The sequence below is a fragment of the Bactrocera dorsalis genome, chromosome 3, assembly GCF_023373825.1.
Source record: "Bactrocera dorsalis isolate Fly_Bdor chromosome 3, ASM2337382v1, whole genome shotgun sequence".
Taxonomy (NCBI): domain Eukaryota; kingdom Metazoa; phylum Arthropoda; class Insecta; order Diptera; family Tephritidae; genus Bactrocera; species Bactrocera dorsalis.
In genome coordinates this window covers 14343231-14355461 of record NC_064305.1, presented here as the reverse complement: position 1 = coordinate 14355461, position 12231 = coordinate 14343231, and the positions used below count along the sequence as shown (strand labels likewise).

General features: G+C 42.3%; 1 protein-coding gene across 2 annotated transcripts in view; it reads right to left on the bottom strand.

Moving 5' to 3' along the window:
• Positions 1-442: 442 nt before the first annotated feature.
• LOC105222684 (prominin-2) overlaps positions 443-12231 on the bottom strand; it is a 28957-nt gene continuing 17168 nt past the window's right edge. Inside the window, exons 9-18 of one of the 2 annotated variants that reach the window (XM_049453913.1) lie at positions 8004-8295; positions 5325-5578; positions 4910-5266; positions 4681-4839; positions 4462-4611; positions 4168-4323; positions 3749-3940; positions 3387-3470; positions 1076-1138; positions 443-818 (exon numbers count right to left, since the gene is read on the bottom strand). In XM_049453913.1, coding sequence (XP_049309870.1) covers positions 713-818; positions 1076-1138; positions 3387-3470; positions 3749-3940; positions 4168-4323; positions 4462-4611; positions 4681-4839; positions 4910-5266; positions 5325-5578; positions 8004-8295 — 1813 coding nt within the window. In that variant the 3' untranslated portion in view covers positions 443-712. The remainder of the gene's footprint in view (positions 819-1075; positions 1139-3386; positions 3471-3748; positions 3941-4167; positions 4324-4461; positions 4612-4680; positions 4840-4909; positions 5267-5324; positions 5579-8003; positions 8296-12231) is intronic. The other variant, XM_049453914.1, reaches the window with a different exon arrangement.

Here is a 12231-nt window from a genome sequence, read left to right as displayed (position 1 = left end):
ATTATAGGAGTTTTAGCGGGTGATCCAAGGAGAGGTACTCGACCTACTGAGCGTATTATTTGCAACACCATCACTCATCTTGAGACCCAGCATACATTGTTGGATAATATTCGACCGAAGAGACTACGTTCAGCATGCAGTCGTAGCTGGGAGTGTACACGAAGACCGCGTGAGGCCAATTTCTGGCTTAATGGGTATGTAAAAGATCAAAATTGAGATGAAGATCAGTCTGAAGAGATTTAAGAGCTAGCTGCCATTTTATTCAGAAAAAACAACGGCTTGTTGTGGTTTGTGGGTCGGTGCGATTCCTATCATGAAGATTCCTAACCTAATTTATAATTAACTCCGACTTTTCATACGAACAAGCCTCGCGTTTAATTTGACGAGTGTACAAAGCTTCGTTTCGCTTTCAACCCATTTATTAAGCTTATTAAAAGAGAAACAGTTTTTTAAATTAAAATGCGGAGACCACTATGATTAATTTTATTGCGAATACGGCACGCAATTTTATAATAAATGTCTTCTTAATTTCAACTATTATTAATTATGCAATAATTTTACTTATAATTAAAAAAGTGCTTCGAAAATATAATGGAATTTATTATTGTTTGTGTATAGAAAAAAATCATCATGGAAAATACAGTAGCGATCAATGAAACGTAACCAAAGCTGCCATTTTTTTTAGAACAGCTTCATAGTGGGGCTCTCATCGTTAACGCATGTGATGATGATTCATATATATTGGATTTGGTGAATCGACATCCTCGAAGACCATGTCTTCTTCGGCATTCCAACGAACACTGCGTACGCTGCCATACCTGAGGGAGACGAGCGAAAAGAGCATTAGAAGTGTGCATTTTTGTTGAAGAGACAGAGACAGAGAGAGAAGAGAGAGAGAGTTAGAAAATAATTTTAGTTTATTTGGTTTTTGGTTTGTTGTTGTTGGCGTAAAGGCAGCATTGTGATGGCATGCGTAGAGCAGTGAATGTTGTAGAGAAATGTGTGTATAAGTGTTGAGAAAAGTTTAATTTAGTTTTAATTTTTGTTCTATTTGCTTTAATAACGTGGCCTGAACCTGTTCATCATGCCGGGCGGTGGTGGTGGTGGCGGAGCCGTGCGTGGCGGTGTTCGACGCGCGCTGCAAGAAAAGAGAAAATTGGTTTAAAGGAGGTAACACAAGAGAAAATTAAGCCATGACAGCCAGTCGTGTTCAAAAATAGTAATATATCTAGAAAGATATGTTAGTATTGAGTCAATAACTATATCTGAACGTTCGTCAAGATATCGCGTAACTTGATTATTTATCCATTGTTCCATTATTGCGAACATGTGTTGAAAGCTATGAACCTTGTACGCCTAACTCAGATCAAAAATAACTTTTTCACTCAAATATTTCGAACTTTTTCTCAGAAAAAATATTTTGGCCCGGAACTCTTCTTCTTTACGTTAATTCGAAGAAGACCTCGGACGTTAGGCATCGTATTTTGGTGGAAGTTTGGAGTGAATATGTTCTAGCTACACGATGTGATTGGAAGTGCGTGAACGACAGACTACAGGAGGCCGCACTTAGGCCACCATTAGGGCCATTGTGCTTCTGAGTGATAAACAAATAAGCCGTGACCAGCAACTCAGTGGATTTAACAAGAAAAATGATATTTTTCCATCCCAGCTTTCATATGTCTCTTCAGTTGGAGTGAAATATGTTCCGGTTCATCTGGCTGAAGTCTCGCCATTGGCATAAATAATGGTCCAGCTTGTTATCATCCTCTGCGCATGCTCTGAATTCTGCCGAATTCGCTTTTCGTATTTTTTGGAGGTGGCCGAACGGTTTTTTACCCTCCTAGCACTCCTGATCGCTGAGAGCACTCATCAGCTACTCACTATAAGGAAACTGTTAGACGGCATTTCAAGCTCGTTACGTACCGCTGCAAACGAAATTATTGGATTTCGGAAAAGTCGAAAGAACAGCTAGTACGATGAGAAGTGCCGTGTCGAAGTGGAGAGAAAACAGACTGTCTACCTTGCAACGTTACAATCGACCAAAATACGTACGGGATGTGATAGATACCGAGAGCAGAAGAGGGAAGCAAGACGCATTGGCAGAAAAAAAAGAGAGAGACCGTAATGCGTGGGAATGAAGAGCTTGACAAGCTGGCCTTCAGGGGTAATTCTCGAAAATTTTACCAAAAGATGCCGGCGACTGACCGGAGTATACAGTTGTAGAATACCCAGAGGCGATCTAGTGACTGATGCTCAGAGCATACTGAAATTGTGGACGGAACACTTCTTCAACCTGCTGAATGGCAGTGATAACACCAGGAGCTGGTGAACCCGATTCCCCAATCGATGACGATGGAAAGGACGTCCACTGCTTGAACATGAAGAAGTTCAAATTATTCCTCTGAAGAACAACAAAGCGGCGGATGCCAATGGATTGCCGTCCGAGCTATTCAAAAACGGAGAATTTGGTATCTCTGCAGAAATAATACGGCTGTGCAAACTGATGTTGAGCAATGCCAAAAGCTCCGTCAGGATCGAGTGGGACTTCTCCGAGCCGTTCGATACCAAACGAGGTTTCAGACAAGGCGCTTACGCTATCGTGCGACTTCTGTAGTCTACTGCTGGAGAAAATAATTCGAGCTGCATAGCATAATCGAGAAGGAACAATCTTCTATAAAAGTGTACAGCTGATATCATTGGTCTCAACATCCGCGCCGCTAGTTTTGCTTTCTTCAGACTGAATAAGGAAGCGAAGCAAATGGGGCTGGTAGTGAATGAGGTCAAGACGAAATATATCCTGTCATCAAACAAACAAATGTTTCACTCGCGACTAGGCTCCCACGTCACTGTTGACAGTTATAACTTCGAAGTCGTAGGTATGTAATTTCGTCTATCTTGAAACCAGTATTAACAGCAACAATAATATTATTATTAAAGTCTTCTCTCGACGAATAAAGACCAAACTCTACAAGTCGTGCAGAGGCATGGACGATGACAACATCTGATGAGTCGACGGTATGAGGTTACGATAGAAAGGTCCTTTGGAAGATGTATGGTTCTTTGGGAATTGGTAACGGCGAATTAAGAGACAGCGGCTACGTTGGCTAAGTCATGTCGTCCGAATGGATGAAAACACTCCAGCTCTGAAAGTTTTCGATGCAGGAGTCGCCAGGGAAAGCGGAAGAAAAGGAAGACTTTCACTCCGTTAGAAAGACCAGGTGGAGAAGATCCTGGCTACACTTGGAATCACCGATTGATGCCAAAAAGCGAAAAGACAGAACGACTAGCGCGTTGTTATAAACTCAATTATAATCGCATAAGCGCTGGCTATCTTGGGAGAAATACTGCAAAGTATGGTGTAGTCTTCTATAAAATATCAGACTTACGCAGCCACTGCGGCAGAATCCTGCGCCGGCGCACCATATGTCTCACTTTCCTCAATCTCGAAGTCTTCAGTACCACTGCGCTGGCTGCAGAACCGAAAAAAGAAAAAGACATATTATTAATAAAATACACAACACATAGAAATTAAAGTTTTTGGAGATCACTGGGGTTTGTTAGGTTCAACTAGAGAGCAGGTGACTAACTGGAGAGACAGTAGAACACAGTGCATGCGTGTTTCTTTTCTTTACTTAAACAGGTGGGGTGGGTTCAAAAGTGCGTTCAGCTATTGCAGATCAAACTATGTATGTATCAGGTTGTGAGAGGTTTCGTGCGGTTTTTAAAATTACCAACAACAGCTACTCACAGCCTCTTATGGCGCAGATTACCGGCACGCATTAGATTGGTGACGGCGCGTGTTGTCAATGTCACGCGATGGCGCAGACGCGTCGGTGTACGCGGCATTGGTCTGGCTGGCTGTGCATCGGGACTAGCTTGCAAAACCGGTGTCATAGAGCGACGAGAGGGGCGTTCGTATTTCTCACGTTCGGTGCGACGTCTTAACCGTTCGGAGAGCGAGAGAGGATGTAAGTAGTTAGTGGTTGGTAATTATAATCGAATGCAAACAATTATTAGTGAAAGTAAAGTTGACTTTGTCGCACGGGTTATCATTAAAGTAAGTCAACTTTATTTTAACTAATAATAAGTTGCTTTTCTTTTGTTTTGTTGGTATGAAAAATGTTTTGAAATTATTGACGAATACTCAATTTAAGCGCGCCGACTTACAGTTTCGGTTTATTGCGTCCGTTACTGTGTGAGTACGCCGGTTGCTCTCGCTGCTCGCGTCTTACGCCAGCGCGTGACTCAGAACGGCTGGCTGTGGGCGCTGGCTGCCAATTGTCCTCGCCTTCCAAATCGAACTCTTCGGTGCCTTGTTTTCGCCTGAAGAAAAAGAGAAAGGTGGTTAAAAATGTGAGAACTTGCAATGAAATAAATTATTTGAACGGAGTGAGGTCTAATTTTGGTTGGATGGAAAGTTATGACTTATCGTTAGATGAATTTATCGAAATCATGGCTCACAGTTGTGGTCTCGCTTGGGCGCCGCGTTGCTGTTGTGCACTACTGCTGCTCGTGTACATTCTCGGCTGACTGGGCTCTCGCTCCATTGATGTAGCGCGACTGGCGCTCGATGAACCCCAGTTATCTTCGGCATCTGTGCCGGCACGCCGTCTAAATTGAGTAAAAATACGAAGAAGTTATATAGGCTTCAAGCACACAGCACTTTGAATCGCTACTAACTGTTGTGTTCGGCTGCGTGCCGGTGTGCTGGTCGCTACACTCTCACGCGCTCGACTCTGCTCTCGCTCACGACTACGCACATCTCGTTGTTCTCGTCTTGGTGGCGGTGGTGTCTCTTCAGTGGCTATATCCAGCGTCTCTTCGGTAGCCGAGCGCCGCCTATGAATAAACAATATATAATTTCGGTATGTCCAAAGCGAAGCTAGCAACATAAACTATGTGTACATACAGTGGCGGCCGACTGGCGCTGCTCGCACTACGCGGTTCGCGTGCAGCCGAGCTAGTGGTTCGTTCTCTACGTCGACTGCGGCTGTCCGATCTTTCGGCAGAACGTGTTTGCGCACGACGCAAACGATTTAAACGCCGTTGTATGGTGATTAGATTAAGTCCAACCGGTGTACCGACCGACCAGAGTAAGAGTGTTACAAATATAAAGAACCACAAAGCATTGATGTAGTCCACAATATTGCGACATAGGAAAATACGATTCGCATCGAAGATATCGAAGAAGGGACGACATTTGGCAGTGGTGTCACCTAATTGTGATGACATTGTCGCTTTGCTGTTTGTCAGATAAGCTTTCAATCTGTAATTGTGAGAAAAATGTGAGGTTATAGTGTTTGCGTTAACAGTTTGTTGCAGACCTCTCCGTATAGAGGCGTGTTTGATTGCTGCAAATCTCCGCCGCAGTCTTCTCCAAGTAACCCTGTACGTTGCGCAGGTGATTTAGTGTTTGGTTAACTTGCTTGGCCCAAGGATCACGTTGCAACTCTAAAGCCGTCAAATGATAAAGTATTTCATTCTGTAACTGTTCAAGTGGTTGTAGTATAGACGCCTGTAAACGCTTCGAACGACTGCCGAGTGTAGTCATGCGTGATGAGGTGGCCACGTCTTGTATCTGAGAAAATGGCGTGTTAGTCTTAAAAAGTGAAAAGCGATATTGTCAAACAGACTCGGCTTAACTGAGATTTTACTTTTCTAACGGAATGCCGATTTATGTTTTTTCTGATTGAAAAATTTGAAACAAAATAATACAACCACTTAAGAGTCCAAAAAATCTTATATTTACTTTGATTTTGGAAGTAAAAAACGGCCATTATCTACAAACACTTTCCAAATTATCAATCTCGTAATGGGATGTTGTTCGATTTTAGGAATTGCAAGACCTTGTTGGCTATTGAGACCATTGGATTGAACGTAGCAAAAATTTTGGTTGTAAAATCGAAAGCTCTTTAAAATTTTGGACGAAATTCGGGACTGCCATACATTTTTAATGTGTTTCAAAGATATTTATCAAATAGTCTGACCAACTGACTAAATAAAATTATTACGAGAACCTGCTAGCTTCAGCGGTACTTAGAGAGAAACCATGAATTGTACAGCCAGTAATTGAAAGCTTTGCATGAAAGTCACTACTGTCTCACTAACAGTAAAACGGAAAGGGTCAAAGTGCCGATTGCTTCCTGCGGATTATTGGCAGATGGTTTCAACTCACTTGAGTTTTGCGTGCATTTAAGCAGTCAGTAAGTCGTCACTACCAGTCGAACGGAAAGAGTTGAAGTTCTGCTTGTTTCCTGCGGATTATTAGTAGGCGGATCGAACTCAGTTGAGCTTTGTGGGCAGTCGGTAAGTCGGTCGTGAGATAACCCTTGCCTTGGCCTCGTTAAAGGCGACTACCTTTCCGGGGGATGGATAGCGGCTCTGGGACCCTATTTGTATGGACGCTGATAACACAAACGCTGACGGAAAGGTGAGGAAGTGAAGTGAAGAGATGTCGAAACCGACACCCAGATCTGTCTTGGGTGGAAGTGCTGCTCCTGGGGCCAAGGAACCTCTGCTAGACTCATGTAGGGCTCTACAGAGGGTCGAAAAAATATAGCGATAGCCAGAAACCTGAACGCACATCGCCGCTTGTCGGCCAAAATCGTTGAATGCTGCGGTGATAAGTATGCAGGTCAGGTGTCTGAGCAGAAGAAGGCTCCCTTGGAAAAACACAGCGAACGGGGGATGGTGTCATCTTTCACGAGAAATGGAATGAGAGTGACTTTGGATATCTCTTCAGTCTCCCCAAAGGTAGTTAAAGGAAACCCTGAGCTACCCCCAAGATATGAGAATGCCGGATCGCACCATGGGCATCAACTGATCATTAGCTGTGCCGATGAGCAATCCGCTGTTCTATTTATATAAAGAAGCAGTCTCTATATAAAGAGGCAGACTCTATATTAAGAGGCAGTCCCTTGAGTGAGGGAGGTTTGGAAGGGGGCCATGTTGGAGGCTGTGGACAAGGCAGAACTTTCGCTTCGCCCTAAGACTTGCGCCTGTCTACCGGTTCTCTCAGCAAAACCAAAGGCGCCAAAAGCTATAGGTTTGAAAGGGTGGTCTTCAATATACCCCCGACAGATACCAAAGCTGATGGCGCTTAGGCTTCAAATGCGGTAGATATGGCAGGTAGAGGTGGTCAAACGACCATGGAGAACGACCCGGGTATCTCTGACATAGCGAGTTGTGGGGACGGTTCGTCAATTGGCGACTCCGTCTTCAGTCTCGAACAGCTGCTTGAGGAGGTTCGGGGCGAGCTCGACGTGAGCGCTGAACTAGCGCTTCTGGAGTAGATTCTGAAATATGATATTCCTCCAGATTAACCTCCTACATGCGAAGGCGGCCTCCTTCAAATTACTGCTTCATCTACTGCAAGTGAAGGCAGTAGAGCTTATTAACAATATACAAGAACAGCTGTGAGATCTCAAAGGCTCTAAACGTTTTTTGATAAAATAGTTTTCTCCTGCCGTTGTTTGCTTGGTCTCTTGGGTATATTACCAAATACTCGGTTTGTTTTGGGAGACCTCAAGGAAGGATCTAATAAGTAGAGTAGAGTACGAGTAGACAGAAACTTCCGGTCTTAGACCAAGTATCCTCGGAGTAGCCAAAGAACATCCGTATGAAGGTGAGTTAAAGTGAGAAAGCGAACCATCCCTCCTCAGGGTTGTGCGCTAGGTTTGGGATCCGCCACCCAAAAGAAACAACAGGCCTGCTGTTTTAAACTCGGCTATAACCACATAAGCGATGCCTACATGAATAAAGAAGCTATAATTTTCCAAAAACTCACTGTTCCTCTTCTCTCTCACCCACATGACAACAAATAAAACCAGAAAATAAATTGCTTGAGGCATCCTCGACACATTCACTCAAACATATATAAAACATAATCACACTACTTCCACTAATCTAATACAAATCTAGTAGAATTTCTCAAAATGTAAGTATAGAACAGAAAGTTTAAATAGCATTTGGGCTCAGCCGAGTGGCCCCCAAACAACGCTTACCTGCAGTGCTACCCTCTGCATTTGATCGATGAACGTAGCCAAATCCTTCTCGGGCGTCGGTGCACCAATGCTAACCCGGTATGTGGTTAGATTGAAGGATGAAGTGTGCAGCATATTCTCCAGTATATTCTGTATGGTCTGCGTCAGCGAGAGCATGGTACGTTCGGATACGGTGATTGCATCAATAGCCGTGGTCACTTTTGGGAATTGCTTTAAATCGGCAATTTGTGTGGTATTAACGAATGCATCCAGTTGGAAGACATTGTACGATGCTTGGTTTTGTTCACAACCTCTGCGTGCGTTTACATATACACGAAGGGCGGGGTAGAGTGTAGCAAACCACACAAATAAATTAACCGCACAAAAACACACAAGCCGCCGCAGGACGAAGGACGAGAGATGAAGCCGCACACACGCATGTAAACAAACAGGCGGTGGCGCACAAGCAGAACGTTTACATTGGAGAACACGTGATTTGAGGTTATACAGGCATTGAAAAGGCGTTGGAGCCAAGCAGCAATTGCCCGAGGTAAGTTATTGTGCATGTGTGTGTGTTTTCGCACGAGTATTGTGTAGGCGTGTTGATTTGAAGATTATTTCGAGAATTGCAACCATGCAGTATGGCATTACGAGGCGGCGGCAGGGTCGCAGATAAGACAATAAGTGATAAAAAGAATTTGATAGAATATTGCCTTGTTTCGCCATTGTATATGTATTGGTTCATAGTTGGTTGTATATAGCGGACAGTGGTGCAAAATTGGGTTGGGTAACTTTATTGGGGCTCTTAGTGGGTGAGTTCTGTAAGTGGTAGCAGCATTGACGCCTTGTAAAGGTGGAGTAATTATAACGGAGGGTACATGATTTGTACATACAGAGGCTTAGAGGGTTGAGGGTTCTTATTAAATCGAAGGTTTCAGTGGAGAGTTTTGCTGGGGTTCAAATACTAATTATTTATAAAGAAAGGGGGTGTATACTTCCGAGATAACAAAATAGGACTCCTATAGTGCTTGGTGCTCTTGTGGTGGGTAGGACCTTCTAAAAATATATATTATGGAAAAAAATCTAATAATTGGGCTCTCTGAAAGGGGGTGGATTCATTGAGCTCTTTTACATCGTTAAATAATTTTATATTACACAAAAGCGAGTCCAGGGAATGGAGATAAATATCTGTTCTAACCTTAAATTTTAAAAAATTTTCGAACACTACGAACAGGCTTAGTAATACTATGTCTTGAATCACAGTGTTTAACTCTAAAATCTATTTAGTAAAGCTCGAGACCGCTAGACTTCACACTAAGAAATATATTTTGGCTCCATTTAAGCACACTTCTCCATATGTATACATTTTAACTATAAATTTTCTCAAAAATGTCTTATTTGTAAAGGTGAAAATCGCTTGGTTCGGGTTTCTACAAAGCATAAAGGGACTCTTTTATAACGTGACAGAGCTCATAGAGCTTTAAGCTTAAAATCAAGTCCAGGTTTTCAGCAAAAATGAGAAAAGATGATAGCACATTGGTCCAAGTTCCTAATTTTCTAATCATTTCAACGAAAATTCTGACCACCCATTTAAATAAAGCAGAAGATTCATAAAGAACATACTTTGCGCTGAAGTATCGGAGTATATTGCCACACTTCATAATAAAATCTGTCCATATAACCGTGTTTCGTAAAATCATATGTGTAGAAACAGGCCAAGAAATCGAGTATTAAAAAGAAAAGGCGAAAAAATCGACTAATCGAAATAATATTATTTACAGGACAACAGAAACCTGCGTCGATATTAAACTCCTTTTCTACTTCGACCGCTATAACTTTTGGTATGATTCGACAGGTATTAGAGCCAGATCTAAATGATAGGACGTTGATGAGGAGTGCTTGGTCAAACTTTATAAGGTTGCGATAGCGATAGTTGAGGAGGTATACCCCGGAACCAGGCTAGTAATCGGCAAGAAAGACACCCCATCCATGCCAAGTGATAGGGTCTGGATACCGACTAACCCATTGCAGCCGGACTTGAAAATGAATTTCATAAGAGCCTCTACCAACGGAGATGCGGAAGTTTACTAAGGTCTTCGAGGATCCTGTAGTAGCATCTGGCCACGATACAGATCATGCTGCTAAGGAATCCATAAAACCCCAAAGTTCCACAAAGGTTAATATCTTGACATACAAGTCATCGCCAATGTCGTAGACCACCTAACATCGGAAACTGAGATGGGTGAAGTCGTGTAAAGTCCCACAATATAACTTTTGGTTAATTCGAATGAAATGTGGTAATTGGTTTAATTCCAGTATGTCAGCTTGGCGAATTGAGGTGTATGATATTTTAAAAGGAAGACTTAGATTATACGACGGCTGACCTTCGCCGCTGCAGACAGTATCATTTCACCAAAAATGTAGACAGCTGCTGCCAAAATTTGGTAGTTTTGACAGACTGTGGAAGCCGCCGTGTACGCAGATAATCAAAAATGGAAAAAAGTAATTTCGAATGGTGATTTTATTTTTGTTTTCAAAGATCGCTTGGATAGTGTATATGACGGTTTGACTTTCTGGAACTTGTGGTACATAACAGAAACCAAGAATCGAACGAAACAGTGGACCGTACATGAGGAATCTGTACCAATAAGGGCGATCCTCTTCAATTGACCGGAAAGGACCACCGTTTTCTGATATTACGAGATGTGATTTAGAGAACAACGGCGATTTTTATCTATCTAATACCTGTGGGTATCGCAAAAATTGTCCAGTCAGTTTATGAGTTTATACCCCATACACCGTTTTCTGGTATTTTGGCCGAACAAGGTAGATAGTTAGAGTCACTCACAACGCAACTATGCCTTTAGGAGACTCTTGGTGTTACCACCGATACTAAAGTCCCCTTACTCTATTGGCTCTTTTCTGAACAATTCGGTGCTTCCAATGAATTTCATCAGCCTGAAAAGTTTTATCTAAACAACCTCCGCGACATCGTAAAGAAATCCTCCACCGATAGTTGCGATTCTTTTCCTATATGTGACAGTCTGCTCATCTTCTAACTCCTGACAGCTTTTACAAAAGTCGTTATAACGCGTTTCTAGTCTACTGGCATATATATTCTATCATGTCACGTTTGTCTGGTTGCTATTTGTCGATTAGATATCTGTAAGTAGTCAGAGGCAAATAAATTCCCGCTTTTACGGGGTCTAATTTTAGGGTAGTGTCTGTTCTGGCTCATTCATCTGCTTCACAGTTCACTGGAACATCACTATTCCTGGAACGGATTGCAGGTTTATAGTGAAATAGGATCCATTAAGACATCAAGACATTCTTTCACTAACTTAATGGAAACCTCAAGAGACTTTAGTGATCTCAAAGTCGACTGGCTCTCTGTGTATCTAAATTCGAAAAGGTCCCTTAAAAAAGTTGGACCTACGTAGGTTACTCATCGAGCCGCTTTCGCTGAGATCCAACGTTTGCGGGAATCTTTTACTATAGACAATGTTTTCAATTAACTTTTTTGGGCATACTGTCGATGACAACTAAGCTAATAGTTAACTGTCAGCTGAGTTATTTTGTTATTTGCGAGACAATATCTTCTCAGCGCTTTTAAAATTACGAAAAATTTCATACCGCAAGTATTTATTAATTTAACTGGGCTTCGCGGAAGCTTGGCTAGCGCTGAGGCACCATCGGTACTTGCGCGGTCGCAAAAGCCTTTTGGCCCAAGATCGATCTCAAGAGATCTAGTGAACTTTTTGCCCTCAGTAAAGCTGGCTTCTCCCTAGTTGTGGTTCTTTGAAGAGGCCATTGCTCTATTGGTGTCCATGCTGTAAGATTGGGAATCTTACCAGACGCCATATGCAAAAGTTGTATGGAAGAAGATGAGGTGGAAATAACTCAATACTTTCTTCTTGACTGTTCCGCATTTGAGAGGTTAAGACTTAAACTCTTTGGGACGTATACCTTCAGACATCCCACTGAACTGGCGGCAGTGGAAATTTGCTAATTTTTAAGTTCGAACCCGGGAATTCTTCTTTCCTACTGCTTCACAAAGGTCTACATAAAGCGGTCCACCGTCAATCTTTGATCAACCATCTAACCTCACCTAACCTATTTATTAACTCCTACTAAAATTCTGTCATGTGTCATACTGTATTAAAGCCAGTATATTTTATTATGGATACCCATGTATGCTCTATGTTCTATCTCATTATAGTTCATTATGTTAAATCAGACATTAACATAA